At 42.4% G+C, this 19,380-nt stretch overlaps 1 protein-coding gene across 1 annotated transcript in view; it reads right to left on the bottom strand.

The window, feature by feature from the left end:
• Positions 1–1,630: 1,630 nt before the first annotated feature.
• The window catches only part of bicc2 (bicaudal C homolog 2), a gene marked incomplete at both ends in the record, with an annotated part of 33,215 nt that continues 15,465 nt past the window's right edge, over positions 1,631–19,380 (bottom strand). Inside the window, 10 exon segments of the mRNA XM_079438327.1 lie at positions 1,631–1,758; positions 1,870–1,969; positions 9,929–10,069; positions 10,303–10,461; positions 13,567–13,715; positions 16,935–16,974; positions 17,159–17,249; positions 17,375–17,535; positions 18,237–18,370; positions 18,471–18,684. Of these exon segments, the coding sequence (XP_079294453.1) occupies positions 1,631–1,758; positions 1,870–1,969; positions 9,929–10,069; positions 10,303–10,461; positions 13,567–13,715; positions 16,935–16,974; positions 17,159–17,249; positions 17,375–17,535; positions 18,237–18,370; positions 18,471–18,684 (1,317 nt within the window).

Below are 19,380 nucleotides of genomic sequence, written 5' to 3'. Positions count from 1 at the left end.
GTGGCGAGACGCTCATGGACACGAGACAGTTTCTCTGTGTCAAGCAGGGCTGTATGTGTGTGTGTTTGTGTGTTTAATTTATTCCGTTCCACTCCATTGGCTTAATGCTGTTAATGTTAAGTGGCAATATTTTAACGTGGGTAATGCAGGTCAATGTGGTTTCTGATTATGTGCTGTTAACATTTTACTCTTCTAAAGTGTTAGTGTGAAAATCCCCATCAGCCACAGCCAAGATATTGACACAGCTGAAATCCGCATGATGTATTTGAGAAATCCAGCTGAATGACACGCAGAAGAAAGATGCATTAAATTGTAAATGAGAGAAACGCTGAGCACACTCACAACAGATAATTTTAATTGAAAACTTTCACTTGTGCATTGGGGTGCAACGCCAAAATATTGAGAGCGGTTTCAAATTTTTCTCTGCTGAATAAAGCAGCGAATTATTCATTTAACACACAGTATATTTATTTAACAGAGAACTCTGCCGAGCTGGTAATTTTCAAGGTTATGAAATTAAATCATTCATTCATTTCCTAGGAGAAATTATTCCCAGGAAGAGTTTTAATGCACAAAGTTGAAGCTCTCAGAGGCACAGACAGTGACAGGACGCCCTCTATTGGCTGAGGTTTTTGTGTCACAAAAAAATTATTTCAATTAAAATAATTATAGCTTTACTTATTTTAATGAATGTTTTGTATCCAAAAATGATTTAAATTAAAATAAGGATTATTTGAACTTATTTCAATGCAGGTCTTGTCACAAAACTATTTACATTTAAAAAAAATAAATATTTCATTGTTTTAATCAAGGCTTTGTGTCACAAAAAATGTACATTAAAATAATATTTAATTATGTATTACATTGAGGGTTTTGTGTCACAAAAATGATTGTAATTAAATATTTTATATCTTATTTTAATGAAGGTTTTGTCACAAAAAATAGTATCTTAAAATAATCATTATTGTATTATTTTAATGAAGGTTTTGTGTGTCAAAAAGTATTTACATTAAGATAATAATTATTTTATTATTTATTTGAATGGATGTTTATTTTTAATATTATTTAAATTAAAATAATAATTATGTTTTTACAAATTTTAAAGGGCCAAATTAAATATTTATCCTGTGATCAATGCATGCTTACAGTAATCCAATATTACGTTCCTTTTTATTATTGATTATTTTTGTTTTTAATAAACACCACAACTCTTAAATCCAACATTACTTCAAGTTAATACAGGAAACTATGATTTTTGGTTCTCATTTAATGAAAGATCCAAACTTAACTGACATTGAAACATGGTCGTAAAGTATTCTCATATTTGAACAATACATAAAAGGAAATGAAGTTTTGCATAGAGGTGCAGTAGACAGAGAAACAGAGGTAGAGAGAGTCAGAGACTTGCATACTAAGCGTGGGTTCTGGACGGGCAGTCGGTCGGTTCACGCTGAAGGTCACACTTCTCTGCATGTTTCCTCTGAGAGTCACAGCACATCTGTCCTCTCTGTCTTATATGTAAATCATCTATCATGTCACACTTTGATTTGTCCCAGAGGGTCACATGACAGGAAGCGCAAACCAGCCCCAAGGGCATTATAGGAAGCTCTACAGCGGTCACAACGTCCCATCACCAGCGGTTACTCTTGGCAGCCGCGTCCTCGTTCATGATCCGCGGGAGACGGCCGCTTGCGCCTCCCTCCAGGTATCCCGACTTCATGCTTGACGCTTCTGGAAACTTCCTCTTTTTGCTCAAATCTGTTGAGGGGGAAAAGTTTCAAATTAAAACTCATCAAGTGTTTATATTTATCCACCATATGCAGAGATGATCAAGTGGAGTTCTGCGTCAGTTTGGTTAATGAGAGTGACCCGTGATGGCGAGGATCATCTTGCGTCGCGCTCCAAACGTGCTCACGCCCACTTCCTTCAAATCCTCGTCTGAGAGCGTCAGGAACGTCTGGTAATCGATCTGACAGACCAGAGAACATATTCACAGTATGTGTGTGTTTTTGTGTGTAAATGTGTGTCTCGTGTGGTTAGACGTTTGACTTTATGAACCCCTCATAACAGCAACATGAAGAAACCAATCTCAGTTTGACTATCTGTCCATCCATCCATCCATCTGACTATCTATCGATCTATCCATCCATCCATCCATCCATCCATCCATCCATCCGACTATCTATCGATCTATCCATCCATCCATCCATCCATCCATCCATCCATCCGACTATCTATCGATCCATCTATCCATCCATGCATCCATCCATCCATCCGACTATCTATCGATCCATCTATCCATCCATGCATCCATCCATCCATCCATCCGACTATCTATCGATCTATCCATCCATCCATCCGACTATCTATCGATCCATCTATCCATCCATGCATCCATCCATCCATCCGACTATCTATCGATCCATCTATCCATCCATCCATCCATCCATCATTTAATGGCATATCAAAGACTATATATGTGGCAAACTTGAGTAATAAAATAATTATAAGAATAATACTTCAATGAATTGTACACAGTAAGTGAATAATATTATCTTTACAAAAAAAAAAAACCATCGATAAACAACAATAAAAATAAATAATATATTTATACATAATTAATTTCCCAAAAGAATAAAAAAAAAGTCAATCCGAGTAAAAAGCATTCAAATAATTGTACATATCAGAATTTCTGTCTCTGATATACTGCAAATATATAAACATCTTTTTTTTAAAAAGGTGCATTTACCAGAGGAGAAAAATTTTAAATATTAAAAATTCAAGAACAAATATCTGCTAATGGGGTCAAAGGAAAGTTGTATTATTTAGTAAAGGCTATATTTATTGCAAACTCAGAAGTGACCAAATCTAAAATAATTCTAATAACAATAATACTTTTATTAATATTTATTAAGTATCAGTATTATCTCTAACAATATTACCTTTACAATGAAAACATTCAAATATCTGCATATGATTTTCTGTCTGTAATACACCACAAAAAAATAAATTAGTTTTGTTTCACAGTACAAATATCTAAACATTCTTAAATCAAGATGCACTTATTTAATTATATTAATCTTTAAATTTTTAATGATATTTATCTTAATTATTTTTTTTACTTATTACTTAAGTCTTCTTTCCTGAAAGATTTATCAAAACTAAGCGAGTTTATGCTTCAAACAAGAACGTCTCGGTTACGTACGTAACCCTCGTTCCCTGATGGAGGGAACGGAGACGTTATGTCGTGACGACATAGAGGATTTACTTGGAAGCCCCAATCATCTCTGACTTAAGAGAAAACGCCAATGAAATTGGCTAGTGGATTTTGCATACCTGAGCCACTCCCCGTGCATACGGGTATAAAAGGGCGACAGGTGCATCCACTCATCCGGTTTTACCCGCTGAGGAGCCGAGAACGTGTCCCTGGCAACCAGCGATGGTTCAAGATTGTGGCATGGGGACATAACGTCTCCGTTCCCTCCATCAGGGAACGAGGGTTACGTACGTAACCGAGACGTTCCCTATCTGTCGGTCACTACGAGTTATGTCGTGACGACATAGGGGTCATATGGAAAGCGCCACAACCTGAACACCGTCACGACCTTGTGCATGCAAATGTTGACAAGCTAGTGCGTGACAGACAAATGCCATGCGAAGGTCGCAACCTTCCCATCGCCCCAGCGCAAATTCGCTAACCTTGGTGCCCGCAGGGACCACTGAGTACATTGCTGCTGGAGATAGCCAAGCCGCTGTTCCTTTCCCCAAGAAATCGGAAGGGATTTCGACCTTCTATGAAAGACTGCTTCAAGTCTTTCCTATTTGTTGTTACAGCTTGGCGGTAACGACGGGGAAGCGAGCCTTCCGGAGAAGGGCGCTACGGAGGCCACATCCTGCCCGAAGGGAGGTAACATGTGGAGACACTGATATGGACTGACCCAGGCCTGGGGCAGTACTACATACGACTGGACCCTGGGGCAGATCCTACCTAGGAGTAGGGAGGAGGGCTGCCAGCAGGGCCTGACAGAGCTCTGCCAAAGGGAAGACACGGGTTTACCGTGAGGGAAACCGTACCGTGGATGAATACACGTGTGGGATTACCCGAAGGGAATCAGGCCATACGGACACCTAGCCGAGTACAGGGGCTGACCGGAGACCCGGGCGAGCTAGCACCAGTACTGGGCCTGGCGTCAGACTGCTCCGCCCAGTCTGACTGCCGGGGGTGCTGGAGGTCTCCACCAGGGTTCGCCGTCCGGGGAACTGAACTGGAGGAGGAAAACAGGCGCTCGTATCCCCGGGTGAGGGGGAATGGCGCAGCAAGCGTGACACCGGCCAACTCTTCCCGCCACTTACCTGTTACCCAACACACGGGAAGAGACTGGCTCCACGCGGAGACTGTAAAATCTCGCGAAGGTGTTCGGTGTCGCCCAGCCCGCAGCTCTACAGCTGTCTGCCAAAGAGGCGCCGTGCGACAACGCATAGGAGGAGGCAACACTCCGTGTGGAGTGAGCCCTCACCCCAAGGGGGCACGGCTCGCCTTGGGATTGGTACGCCAAGGCGATGGCCTCCACTATCCAGTGGGCCAACCTCTGCTTGGAGACAGCCTTCCCTTTCTGCTGACCTCCGTGGCAGACAAAGAGCTGCTCAGAGCTTCTGAAGCTCCGGGTGCGGTCCACGTATATGCGCAATGCTCTTACGGGACACAGCAACGCCAAGACTGGATCTGCCTCCTCCGAAGGCAGTGCTTGTAGGTTCACCACCTGATCACGGAAGGGCGTGGTGGGAACCTTGGGCACGTATCCCGGCCGGGGTCTCAGGACAACGTGAGAGTAGTCCGGCCCGAACACAAGGCACTCTTCGCTCACCGAAAATGCTTGGAGGTCCCCGACCCTCTTGATGGAAGTGAGCGCGGTCAGGAGCGCTGTCTTAGCCGACAGGAATTTCAGCTCGACTGAGTCCAGCGGCTCAAAGGGACCCCTCTGAAGTCCCGCCAGGACGATAGAGAGGTCCCAGGAGGGCATCAGGGGTGGCCTAGGCGGATTCAACCTCCTGGCACCCCTCAGGAACCTCACGATGAGATCATGCTTTCCCACGGACCGGCCGTCCACTGCATCGTGATGGGCCGCGATAGCAGCCACATACACCTTCAAGGTGGAGGGTGACAGCCTACGCTCCAACCTTTCTTGCAGGAAAGAAAGCACTACTCCAATCGTGCATCTTTGGGGGTCTTCCCGGCGAGAAGAACACCAGTTCGCGAACAGACTCCACTTCAGAGCATAAGCTTGCCTTGTTGAAGGAGCTCTAGCCTGAGTGATGGTGTCTACCACGGCCTGTGGTAGACCACTTAAGTCTGCCGCGTCCCGTCCAGGAGCCACACCTGGAGGTTCCACAGATCTGGACGCGGGTGCCATATGGTGCCGAGCCCCTGAGAAAGGAGTTCCTTCCTCAGAGGGATACGCCAGGGAGGGGCTGTCGCGAGGAGAATGAGTTCCGGAAACCAGGTCCGGGTGGGCCAATACGGCGCGACCAGCAGGACCTGCTCCTCGTCCTCCCTGACCTTGCACAGTGTCTGTGCGAGTAGGCTCACTGGGGGAAATGCATACTTGCGTAAAGCCCGAGGCCAGCTGTGTGCCAGTGCGTCCGTGCCACGGGGCCCCTCGGTCAGGGAGAATATAGCTGGCAGTGGGAGGACTCGCGGGAAGCAAACAGGTCTACCTGAGCTTCCCCGAATTGACTCCAGATCAGCCGGATCGTCTCGGGATGGAGTCGCCACTCTCCGAGAAAGTGAGCTGTCGTGAGAGCGCATCGGCCGCACGATTGAGCTCCCCCGGAATGTGGACAGCGCGCAGCGACCTGAGCTGCGTGTGACTCCAGAGGAGGAGATGGCGGGCGAGCTGTGACATGCGGCGTGATCGTACACCTCCCGGCCGGTTGATGTACGACACAGCCGCAGTGTTGTCCATGCGGACCAACACATGCTTGCCTAGCAGCAGTGGCCGAAACTGCCGCAAGGCCAGATGCACTGCCAACAGCTCCAGGCAATTGATATGCCAAAGCAGTCGAGGCCCTGTCCAGAGCCCCGAGGCTGCCTGCCCGTTGCATGTAGCGCCCTAGCCCGTACTGGAGGCATCTGTTGTGACAACAACATGCCAGGACACTTGTTCTAAGGGCACCCCGGCCCGTAGAAAAGCACGGTCCGTCCAGGGGCTGAAGGAGCGGCAACACTCGCGCGTGATACTCACCCGAAGTGAACCGCGGCGCCATGCCCACCTCAGGACTCGGGAGTGCAACCAGTGCTGAAGTGGTCTCATATGAAGCAATCCGAGCGGCGTGACCGCAGCTGCGGATGCCATATGCCCCAGGAGCCTCTGAAACTGTTTCAGTGGCACCACAGTCCTGCCTCTGAAGGAACTCAGGCAGTTCAGCACTGATTGGGCGCGCTCGTCCATGAGGCGCGCCGTCCTACTCACCGAGTCTAACTCCACACCGAGAAAAGAGATTCTCTGCCCAGGGGAGAGCTTGCTCCTTTCCCAGTTGACCCGAAGCCCCAACTGGCTGAGGTGCCGTAACACCAGCTCCCTGTGATCGCACAACTGCTCTCGGGACTGGGCCAGAATGAGCCAGTCGTCGAGGTAGTTGAGGACCCTGACGCCCACTTCCCGTAGCGGGGCAAGGGCGCCTTCAACGCCCTTCGTGAAGACACGGGGAGACAGGGAGAGCCCGAAGGGGAGGACCTTCTACTGCCATGCCCGACCTTCGGACGCAAACCGTAGGAACGGTCTGTGTCGCGGAAGGATCGAAACATGAAAGTAAGCATCCTTCAGGTCAATCGCTGCAAACCAATCCTGGGGATTGCACCCCAGGATTGGTCGAAGACCACCGCCTTTCTTGGGTACGATGAAGTAAGGGCTGTAAAACCCCTGCCTCATCTCGGCTGGAGGGACCGGCTCGATTGCATCCTTTGCCAGGAGGACAGCAATCTCCTCGCGCAAGACAGGAACGTTCCGAGCTACCACTGAGGTCTCGAGAACGCAGCTGAACTTGGGAGGTCGCCTGGCGAACTGAATCGCATAGCCGAGTCGAATTGTGCGCGTGAGCCACCGAGACGGGCTGGGCAGCGCAAGCCACGCTTCCAGACGCCGTGCAAGGGGCTCCAACGGCACAATCGACGTACCTGCGGTGGTGCAGCGCAGAGGAGTAGGGCTGGATAGTACAGAAGGCAGCGCGTTCTGAAGCATCCTTACCGAACTCCCTAGGTCCCAAAGGGGACTGGCTAGAGGTGCGTGGGGAGGCACTGCGTCCCCGAACCGCACTCTCTTGGCCGCTGGCAAGATGGGTCGCGGGCGAGGGTGAGGAGGCAGTGCGTCGCGCACTGTCAACCCGCGAACCTGATAACCCGGGGAAAAAGGAAATTGCTCTTCTTTTGACAAAGTGGGTACCGCTGGCTTTCTTGAGCCAGCGGCGGAACAGAATGAATGATTCTCCCCCCAACCCTCCTTCGGGGGAAGGAGCGGCGCTGATCCCGCCATCTCCTGAGATAGAGCAGCTTCCCACACCTCCGGGTTGCCCGTGTCAGGGCCGTTTTATCGCCTCCTTGGACGATATCGGGGCCAGTTGGAACACGGGGGGGGGGGGCGCCACGCTCCTGCAAGAGGCTCGACGCCCCAGCACAAGGCGGAGCAGCTCAAAGGGACACAGGAGGGCGCCCACGGTGACCAGCAGACTGGGGCTTGCCCTGTGGCGGAGCGGTGCATCACGCCGGGGCAAGATGTGCTGGACGGCCTCGGTCTGCTGCAGTACTGCCGAGAACTGCTGGGCACAGTCCTCGACAGTGTCGCCGAACAGTCCAGCCTGGGAGACAAGAGCGTCGAGAAAGTGTACTTTGTCGACTTCGCCCCTCTCCACAGGCTGAGCCACAGACGGCACTCTTGGACCACAAGTGTGTGCACATCGCCTTCCCGAGGCACTGCGCTGTGACTTCCGTTGCCCGTAGGGCAAGGCCAGTCGCTGAGCGCAGCTCCTGCGTCAACCTCGGGTTGGTACTACCCTCGTGCATTTAATGCCTTGGCCTGTGTACTCGCAGGATAGCCGTGGCATGCAGGGCAGGGGCGGCCTGGCCCGCAGCACTATAAGCTTTGGCCGAGAACGGCCATCAGCCTATAGGCTTTGGACGGGAGGCGCGAACGACTCCCCTAAGTGGCGGCGTTTCGCGGGCACAAGTGCACCGCGACCGCTCTCTCCACCTGGGGAATGTCAGCGTCACCCTTAGCCGCCCCGCCATCGAGGGTAGCGATGATGGAGGAGGCAGACGCGCCGCTTCTGGCCGTAAAAAGGGGCCGTCCACGACTTCATCAGCTCCTCGTGCACTTCCGGGAAGAAAGGAACCAGGGCAGGGCGTGGTCGCGAGCCACAGCCTCTGCCGAGGAGCCAATCATCTCACCGCGAGGGCTCAGGACTGAGAGGTGTGCACGCCTCCAGCCCGATCTCGCGGCGGCCCGGGAAAGCACGGCCGTCAACTCTGGGTCCGATTCGGCGGCGGCCGCGAACCCCGCAGCTGCGCCGAACCTTCATCCTCAGAGGACGATTGCCCATCCCCCGATGCCGCGATCGACATCTAATCCTCTATCGGCGCGCCGAATGAAACTGCTGGGCACGCCGTGAGACGGCACAGCAGAATCACCGGGGAGCCGCACAGAACAGCTGCTGCAGGAGGAGTGAAAGGTCCGTGGGGACTGGCCCGGCGGAAGGCTCTCACTGTAACCCTCAGATCGCCCAGAGCACTAGCCGATGGTTCTCTGCTCGTGGCAGAGAAGCCAGCGCGGGTAGTGACAGAGGGGGCCCCTCCCATCCCCGTGAGGAGAGAGAGGCGCGATCGCAGCGCTGCTATGGTTACACGCTCAATGAACGCATAAACCATCCACGAACGCAGCTTCAGCGTGCTGGAGCCCCAGACACTGAAGACAACGATCGTGGCTGTTTACGGAGGACAGGAAACGACCGCAACCAAGAGGACACGGCCGGAACAGCGTCTTTAAAAAGACGTGAACCGACCATGATTTGCTCTTTTAGGAAATTTGCTCTTTCAGTTGAAGTGCCCAGGGGAATCGCTGCAGACAGGACACCGCTGTTCGCACCGTAACGCCAACCAGATCAGCTTCCAGACAGATGATGAATGGCTTTGTGGAGATCAACACGTTCATCCACTCGGCTCCGAAGCAAAAATCGGATGAGTGGATGCACCTGTCGCCCTTTTATACCCGTATGCACGGGGAGTGGCTCAGGTATGCAAAATCCACTAGCCAATTTCATTGGCGTTTTCTCTTAAGTCAGAGATGATTGGGGCTTCCAAGTAAATCCCCTATGTCGTCACGACATAACTCGTAGTGACCGACAGATAGGGAACAAATATCTTCCAAAGAGTCAGAAAAATAAACTTAATTCAAAGGCAAAACAAGCTTAATAATTCTTAGCCCATTAGCAGATATGTGTTCTTTTTTGATCAAATATAAAGTCTCGTTTTCTAATAAATTTGTCATTTTGCTTCTCAAATAAATGTGCCTTCATTTAGGATTTTTTATTTTTTATACTGAATAACAAACTCATTTTTTGCAGTTTAAATACTCACTTATTTCACAGACAGAAAAGAGTGCAGATATACAGTTCTTCTCATGGAAATCTAGTTTACTTTCTACTAACCAACTCAAACAAAACTCAGATATTTAAAGACCTGAACTTTGGCAAACCCACTGACTAGTTCAAGCTCAAACCTTTAGACATGACTTTGTTTCCAGGTAGACTAAAATAAACCTGTGCACTCTGACTCCTAAAAGCGCTCAGAGCCAGATATGCATCAGACAACAGCGGCGTGGGCGTCTCTGGGTGTGCCATCTGGGACGTGCGTGCGTGCGTGTGTGGGTTGTGTATTTACCTCCTGTTGTTGGAAAATGTCGATATATTTCTCCAGACCCAGCTGTGCCAGTAACTCAATGAGATCATCTGCGTAGGAGGGACTGGGAGACCTGCCAATCAAATGTCTGGATGCCCCGCCTTCAGAGCCGGTCAAGTATCCCTCTGCTGCAGGTCAAAGGTCAGAAATGAGAAGCTCATAATATTTTAATTTCCCAGTTGGTTCCAAATCTTGACGCGTTTCAGCAAAAGTGATTGTTTCACCTTGAAATAAAGCTGCTGGCAGAATTAAATTGTGTAATGAGCACCTCAACTAATTTAATCGTTACTGCTAATTAAACAAGATAAGTCACACCCTCTGCAATTAAAGAGCAGAGCGGTGAGTTTAGCAGCACACTTGCTTGTTCGGGACGCTGACAGACTGTAGGGAGTGAACAAGGAAGAGGAGGATGATGATGGAGGTGGGGATGAAGACAAAGATCCACGTCTTTCTCTCCAGTTTTCTGAGTCGCTGCCATTCCAACCGCGTTCCTTTCCACTCTGTGAACTCCACGACTACAATCAGACAAAAACATTAATAAAAAGTCAGATATGAAAACAACTTTGGTTCTTCTGTGAAACTGTTATTTTTATAATAATAATAAAACTGAAAAGGACAAGTTTTACTACTGTATGTATCTTCTGCTCACCTCAATTCTGCATTTATTTGATTAAAAACAGTAGAAAGTGTGAAATTTTCTGAAATATAATTACAATTTACAATTTAATACCATTCCTTTTCTTCAGCAAGAACACATTAAATTGATGAGTGACAGTAAAGACATTTATTATGTTACAAAAGATTTCTGTTTCAAATAAATGCTGTTCTTTTGAACTTTCTATTCACCAAAGAATCCTGAAAAATAAAATGTTTTACTTTTTACAAAAATAGGAAGCAGCACAACTGTTTTTAACATTGGTAATAATCTGAAATGTTTCTTGAACAGCAAATCACCATATTAGATTTCTGAAGAATCATGCAACACTGAAGACTGGAGTAAAGATGCTGAAAATACAGCTTTGCATCTCAGGAATAAATGACATTTTACAATATATTTACATAGAAAACTTTTTTTATTGTAATAATATTTCACAATATTACAATATTTCTCTGTATTTCTAATCAAATGAATGCAGCTTTGGTGAGACTTCTTTCAAAGCATTGAAAATCTTAATTATTCCTCTCGTTTCATCTCCTGATCACTGTCTGCTTTGATTACATAGAAAAGAGCAGCAAAACATCTGCTTTTGTGTTCCACAGCATAAAGGTTTCAGTAAATGATAACAAAAGGTTCATCTTTGATTGAACTTTCCTTTACGAACATAAAGCACAATGGAAAGAAGGCAAACACAAAACACAAACAGATTGATAACTTTTCAATTTGAATCCTTCACAAGGCTTCACTTATTCTCAGAAATAATGTGATTCAAAGAGCAATAACAATCAAAAACAGATTCAATCAGCGCTGCAGTGCGGCGCTAAACCGCTTCCATTGAGATCTTTAATTGGGAGAGTCTCGTTATCCCAGCGGAGAGGAAATGAGGGTGAAGTGAAGGGAACGGGGATGTGCTGCTTACTGTGTGCTCATACACGTCTGTGATTGGAGTTTAGAGACTTTTCTCCATGATTACACTGCTCTGAATGAGAGACACGTGTGTGTGTGTGTTACACGTGTGTGTACAGACTCACTGTATTCCACTGATCAAAAATGAACCTTTTCATAAACCCATCACACACTAGTTTCCTCACACAGGTGGGTAATTTTGAAGTCTGTCAATTAGTACAAACAAGCACACACTCTCACTCACACACACACACACACACACTCACACTCACACACACTCACACACACTCGCATTTAATGTTTACAGGAAATTTGAAGTTGCTCATGTACACGTAACTTTGATGAACTTCATTCCATTATTGCTATGGCAAGGCTAAGATTACTGTTCAAAAGTTTGTGCTCGGTAAGTTTTTAAATGTTTTTGAAAGAAGTCGAAGTTATTTCAAACCTGTGTGACTTTATGTCTGCTGTGGAACAAAAAGCAGATGTTTTGCTGCTCTTTTCTATATTAGAAGGAGATGTCAAGATCCCAAAAGAAAAAAAATGGAATAATTAAGATTTTCAATGTTTCTGAAAGAAGTCTCTTCTGCTCACCAAGGGTGCATTTATTTAATCAAAAAAAGTGAAAGTTGTGAAAAATTATTACAACTTAAAATGTTTTTATTTGAATATTGTAAAATGTCATTTATTCCTGCGATCAAAGCTGAATTTTCAGCATCATTACTGCAGTCTTCAGTGTCACATGATCCTTCAGAAATCATTCTAATATGCTGATTTGCTGCTCAAGAAACAGTTATGCTGCTTCATATTTTTTGTGGAAACTGTGAAACATTTTAATTTTCAAGATTCCTTGATTAATAGCAAGTTTAAAAGAACAGCATTTATTTGAAACAGAAATCTTTTGTAACATTATAAAAGGTCTTTACTGGTACTTTTAATCAAAACACAAATAAACAAACCAGAAATTGGTGTATATGGTATAACAACTTCATTTTTTTACGTCATGAAGAAAATATGAGAGGTGTTTGTTGGTTCAAAATTCATTGCTGTGATGCTACTGTGTTGACGCACAGGCTGAATTTGAAAAGTTTTGAAAAACCAAATTAGCTTTGTAAAAAAGTTTATAATCTATCCTCAAATAGAAAGCTGGAAGTCTCCCTCTCACCACCTATGGTCACAGCCAATGTTCCCTCTAAGCTGTGCACGCGTGCGGCTGCGCACTTCTTCCACTGAGGCCGTGCAACAGAAATAATGTGCCGCGCACACGCAAAAATGAGTTTGAAAAGCCATTTGATTGAATTCTAGTAAACGCGAAAGAATTGCAATGCCCGGGCAAAACCTCTAAATATGCCAAACCTCTGAAGTGAAACTGTTGTGCTGCTTAATTTTTTTTTTGGAACATGTGTTTTTCTTTGATTCTTTGATTAATAAAAAGTTAAAAACAAGAGCATTTATTCAAAATAGAAATCTTTTCTAACATTATAAGTCTTTACTATCAATTTTATCCATTTAACACATCCTTGCTGAATAAAGTTTCTTTAACTTTCTTTAAACTTTTTTAAAGTTTCTTTAAAAAAGAAAGAATTTACCGAGCCCAAACTTTTGAATAGTGTATAATACAAAATCTCTATTTTGAATAAACACTGTTCTTTTGAACTTTTTATCAAAAATTTCACAGGTCCCAAAAAATATTAAGCAGTACAACTGTTTCCAACACTGATAATAAATCAGTATATTAGAATGATTTCTGAAGGACATGTGACACTGAAGACTGGAGTAATGATGCTGAAAATACAGCTTTGCTTCACAGATGCTCAGGTGCCCGAAATGTCCGCCCAATAGAGAAAAGTTAGAGGCAACATTGGTCACAGCACCTTGTTGTTCTTTCATAACGTGGCAAAAAGTGACTTTCCAGAACCTTCACCCTCTCTGATCCCCTCTGGTGGAATGAGCTGAACATTGTTGGCTCTTTAACAAAGTGCTTATGCTCCTAAATTAGTTTGGATTAATGTGGCTGCTAAATGCATAAATGTGAATTAAATATTGATGCGTGTACCTGCTGGTTGTGGTAGGGTCTGTAGCAGCGGCGGCTCACGGCTCTCAGCTCTTTCACAGCATCGGTGGGCATCGATTTTGAGAAGCCCAAGCCACTCCAGGTGTCTGTAGGGGTTCGAACCTCAGTCATCACGGGCTTCTGCTGCATGGCTATCACACACACAGGTTTTCACAGATTAAATCACAGACATTATGAAACCCACACAAAATCCTGGAAACATTACACGCTCAGAACCACATCCAGATTTACACTGGCATAAAACAGCAGCTCTAATTAAAGCGTGTGTGTGTGTGTGTGTGTGTGTGTGTGTGTGTGTGAGAGAGAGAGAATCCCCCTGCATTATTAAACACTTGCCACCTAATTAAGCAACTTAATCAAAAGCAGTCATGCAGAAGAATGTGCTGCTACCTTTCCACATCTCTCTCTCTCTCTCTCACTCTCTCTATCACTCTCTCTCTCACTCTCTCTCTCTGTGTGTGAATGAAGTGGTTTAAATGGGAGTTTATTTAAAAGTCACTGTATAAGTTTCTGGAGTGTGCAGCAGGGTTATCATTAACTAAAACTACAATTAAAAACTAAGACCATAAAAAAAAAATGTAAATTAAATAAACACTAAAATAAATGTTAACAAATTAAATTTAACTTATTTCATTTCAATTAGTTGGCAAAGCATCATTTCTCATTTTTTTGTTTAACTTGAAGTGCTAAAATAACTAAAAACTAAAATTTAAATAAAAAGGAATAAGAATTATAAAGACATAAAATAATAACAAAATACACAACAAAATCAGCAAAATGTAACTAAAATTGAAATGTAAACAGAAAAAAAAAATTATAGGACAATCTTATTTTGATGGCAACTCCTGAAGCATGTTTCAAGTACACTTATGATGTATAAATGCTTTACAAATATAAATAACATTTTTATATATTTTAAATATGCATATAGGGTAGTGTGGGGGAAAACACCCCCTTACTGTTTTTCCCAAAATAACCACAAGATAAAGTCAAGATGAATTTTTATTGTAACTATGGACTACATTGACAAGAGTAGAAGTTTTCACCATGAAGCTTCCACTGGTGATGTACCGGAGAGAAAACAGATTTCACAGTAAATGATCTCATTTTCAGCAGTAAGAAAAAAAAGTGTTTAAAAGCTTGTTGTTTTGTAGAACATCACAGTTATATATGATATGAGAACAGTTGGGCCTGTAGATAGAGGTATGTATTCTAAATATTTGGACTTTATATTTAAAAATGACCTCAATCAGGTAGCTAGTTGTCTAGCCAGTTATCATTTGCTAACTTTTTTTTCCCCCAAAGAGACTATTATAATTTTGTAATTCATAATTATTGATTATATAATTTTTTTTAATTTTAAGCTAAATCTGCCTGTACTCTGATTTTGCTGTAAATGTTTATAGCAAATTGCTTTGTCAGACTGGGGGGCATTTTACCCCACCCATGGGGATGTTTTGCCCCACAGGTGGGGTAAAACGCCCCCTTGACACAAATTTAATTCTTGTTAAAAATCTGGACATTTTTCATACTTGGTTTATAATTTATGTCATTGTCACTAAAATTATGATAACTTTTCTGAACACATTTAACTTTTGTTTCACTGAAAAAAAATGACAATCCTTTAGGGGGGCGTTTTCCCCCACTCTACCCGATTCATTTTTAATAACATTATATATTAATAAAATTATTTTATATAATATTTGTATATAGTTTTATACATGTATAATTATATTATTTAAAAAAAAATTCAATTAGTAAACTTTCTCTCTCTCGCACATACACACACACACATATACACACACACACACACACACACGCATATACACACACACACTCACACACATATACACACACACACAAACAAAATAGCAATTTTCTTATAGTGTAATTCATTTTAAATTATAGTAGAATTAAAGTACAAATATTCCTTGTATCTCAATTAACGAGAGATGCAGAAGAGATGAATGTAGTGGAAGTCGTCACACGTTTCATGTCATCTAGCCAGAATGATCTGATGTCAGTTTTCTCCGTGTGTTTTTGTGTGTGTGACTGTTCATCTGTCTGCATATTCAGTGGGTGGAGTGGCTGCACTCCATTATAAATCTGGCAGCTTGTAACTCTGAAATGGGTCCCTCTACCACCCTCTCTGGCACTGTGTAACGCTTAAATGGCTCCCCTATATCACCTCTCTGGCACACTCCAGCTCTTTAATCCATTTTGAGCTTTATACAGCATGATGGCGGCACGAGTCCATCCAGCCATGGTCCACAATAACAATCTGAACTTAAATCACTCAACTTTAAGGCTTCATCGTCACATCAGCTCACACAAAGATTAGACTTTGATGTGAACACTTGAACTCTTAACAATAAACACGAAACACACAACACTATCATACTTTCTATGTTTATTTTACACACTTATACTTATTACATTTCAAATGTGCACCTAACATACCTGTACATACCGAATTGTCTATTTTGTAGATTGTGTTTGTGCTATTTGGCACATTGTCCATTTTTGTATATTTGTACATTATTTATTTTATTTTAATTTTTTATTATCTGTGTCCGGTCCTGTTGCTGTCATTCTGTCGCACTGTGGAGCTACTGTCATTAAAACAAATTCCTCGTATGTGCAAACATACCTGGCAATAAAGCTCATTCTGATTCTGATTCTGAAAATGATGCAGAAAATCAGTTTGTAATATGTTGAGCTGCTCTTGATCAGTAAAACTCTGGAGTAAATATGAGATTTACAGTTATTATCATTATAGAATTATTATTATTTAGAATAGAATAGAAGTTATCATATGTTATTTAGCACTAATGTTTCGTCCCGAAGTCCTGAATAAAAAACAACCTCAGGTTGCCAGAGGCTTCTTTTTTATAATACATAATAAATGCACCCATGATGTATAAATACTAAGTTAAAACAATATTTTTATATATTTCAATATTAATTTTAATATTTACTATTTCCAAAACAGTATATTATATTCATAATATATATAGGTCATATAAAAGTATATAAAACTGAACAAATGTTATATTATGATTATAATTCTTGTAATATTTAAAAAGAAAAAATATATACAATTATCATAAAGACAAAAAAAATACAAAACCGTATATTATAATACAATATTTTATACCATTTTATATATTTCTAGATGACTGATTAGTAGTAGTATTAATAAATAAAAATGTGTTTAATTATCATAAAATAATGCCACACTGCAAAAAACTGTTTTAAAATTGGCTTCCTTTTCTATGTGCAAAATATTTTTTTCTATAATATAATAATGAAATATAATATAATATAATTATCATTAAAAACATACAAACCATGAGTTGCCAGAAGCTTCTTTCTCTCATATTCATGATCCTGTTAAAATAAACATTAAACAAACATTTCAATAAACCAGTAAGACAAATGATTTTATTTGTGAACTGTAACTGAGTTTTAAATCTGACAAGAATGTCTTTCTGAAAATGTATTCATACAGTAGATGTAATACATTTACAGCAAGCAGTTTTGTTTTCATTTTAAAAATGTGAAAGTGCTTTACCTCATTATTAGCATCCACAGATGGGAATATTCTCAAACTACAGCGTCTGTCTCTGTTCAGATAAACACCATCCACCTCCACTCTCACTGACCTGAAACACACACACACACACACACACACACACACAAAGTGCTGTAAATCATGTTCTAGACCGGAATCCAGAGCATCGTCTGACTGTCTGTCCAAACGCTGTCTGTTCAGGACAGAGGCTTTTACCTCTCTGGCGTGAGCGGTGGGTTCGTCTCCCTCGAGGCCTCTGATTGGCTGCCTCTCCTCGATGAGATAGTCGGCTTGATGACGACCTCTGTGACCTCCGCATGTGGCGTGATGCAGGGCTCAGTCTCTGCTTGTATCAGCTGATCCTCAGTCTCTGGAATCTGATACATTACATGATCAAAGTTTATTGTTTATCATCAATCAATGTAATTTACTTTAGCATTTTATTAAATGCATATTTAAATTGAAGATATTTAAGTAGCATATAAATGTTAAGACATTTTTACACAAATCTACATGTAAAATGCAGAATTACCTCATTTAAAATGACTTTTTTTTAATATTGTGAATGTTTTATATATTAGTAGTCAAGCTATTTTTTCTCTCAATTCTACTGATCATGATGAACCTGAAAATTTGAGATTTAAACAGTTATGTAGGTAATTCCAATTATTTATAATTCTCATTACATTTGAACAATAAATATTAATAATAATATTCATATTTAATAATATTTTTTAAGTATTTAAATCAGCATGAAAATTAAAAGCAGCAAATAATACACCTATGATCAATGAATACTTTACCATTTTAAATGCTATTTTATATATTTGGATATTAAAATTATGATAATAAATAATTTAATAAATTAAAAATGTCAATTTTAATATTATAATTCATTTAGATATAATTTTTAGTAATTATATTTTATAAATAAAACATTCTTCTAATTTTTATGTATTTATTTAATTTTACTATTTAATTTTATTTTATTTTAATTACAGGGTCAAACAGGTTCTAGACAGGTGATATAAATACAGTACATTAGTATGTCCATCATAAACATCATGGTCATCCAAACCTTCTCTAATTTGGATTCTACTCCTTTGATTCCTATCCGTCCATCTTCTGAGGAAACAGCCAATCCGGGAGGAGGCAAGGGGCGGGGCTTTCCAGAGAGAGAGCCAATCATGGCATCAGGAGAGGGCACAGCACCTGAAGATTGACACGTACAAAAAACATACCATTCATTTAGCATAACAAACAAGCATGAGTGAAACTAAAGAGGATGAAGTGCACGCGCACACACACACACCTGTCTCAGTGAAGCGCAGCTGCTGCATTAGTACATTGATCCAGTAGCTTGTGATTCCATTATTAGCCACCAGAGGTTCCACAGGGGTCTTGGTCTTAACCTCAGACACATTCTTGGTCATCATGGAAACCTCAATGGAGTCCAGGCCCAGCAGCAGACGTCTGGCCTCGTAAAGACTGCCGATGTTCCTCTCCAAACCTTTAACGACCACCGACTGGAAACAGACACTTTAAAGAGTTACCATTTAAAGGGTTAGTTCACCCAAAAATGAAACTTCTGTAATTAATTACTCACCCTCATGTCGTTCCAAACCCATAAGACCTCTAAGATATTTTTGATGCATTCTGACAGCTCTCTGACCCTCCATAGACCGCAATGTAATTAACATGATCAAGGGTCAGAAACGTAGCAAGGAGATCGGTAAAATAATCCATGTCACATCAACAACCGTAATTTTATGAAGCTATGAGAATAATTTTTGTACGCAAAGAAAACAAAAATAACACTTTTGCTTACGCTTTGGTTTGAACGAAAACAGCGTGTCCACGTGGCGCAGTTGACACAGAACAGCATACGCTGTTTACGTTCAGTGGACACTCTCCAAAATGGCGCTAGGGTGACGCGGAAGAGAAGAGTTCTTGAATAAAGTCGTAATTTTTGTTTTCTTTGCGTACAAAAAGTATTCTCGTAGCTTTGTAAAATTACGGTTGAACCCCTGATGTCACATGGATTATTTTACCGATCTCCTTGCTACGTTTCTGGACCTAGATCATGTTAATTACATTGCTGTCTATGGAGGGTCAGAGAGCTGTCAGAATGCATCAAAAATATCTTAATTTGTGTTCCGAAGATGAACGGAGGTCATTTTCATTTTTGGGTGAACTATCCCTTTAACACTTCACATGCAAAA

The sequence above is a fragment of the Barbus barbus genome, assembly GCF_936440315.1.
Source record: "Barbus barbus genome assembly, chromosome: 17".
Classification (NCBI taxonomy): Eukaryota; Metazoa; Chordata; class Actinopteri; order Cypriniformes; family Cyprinidae; genus Barbus; species Barbus barbus.
This window is presented reverse-complemented; position numbering and strand designations above follow the sequence as displayed.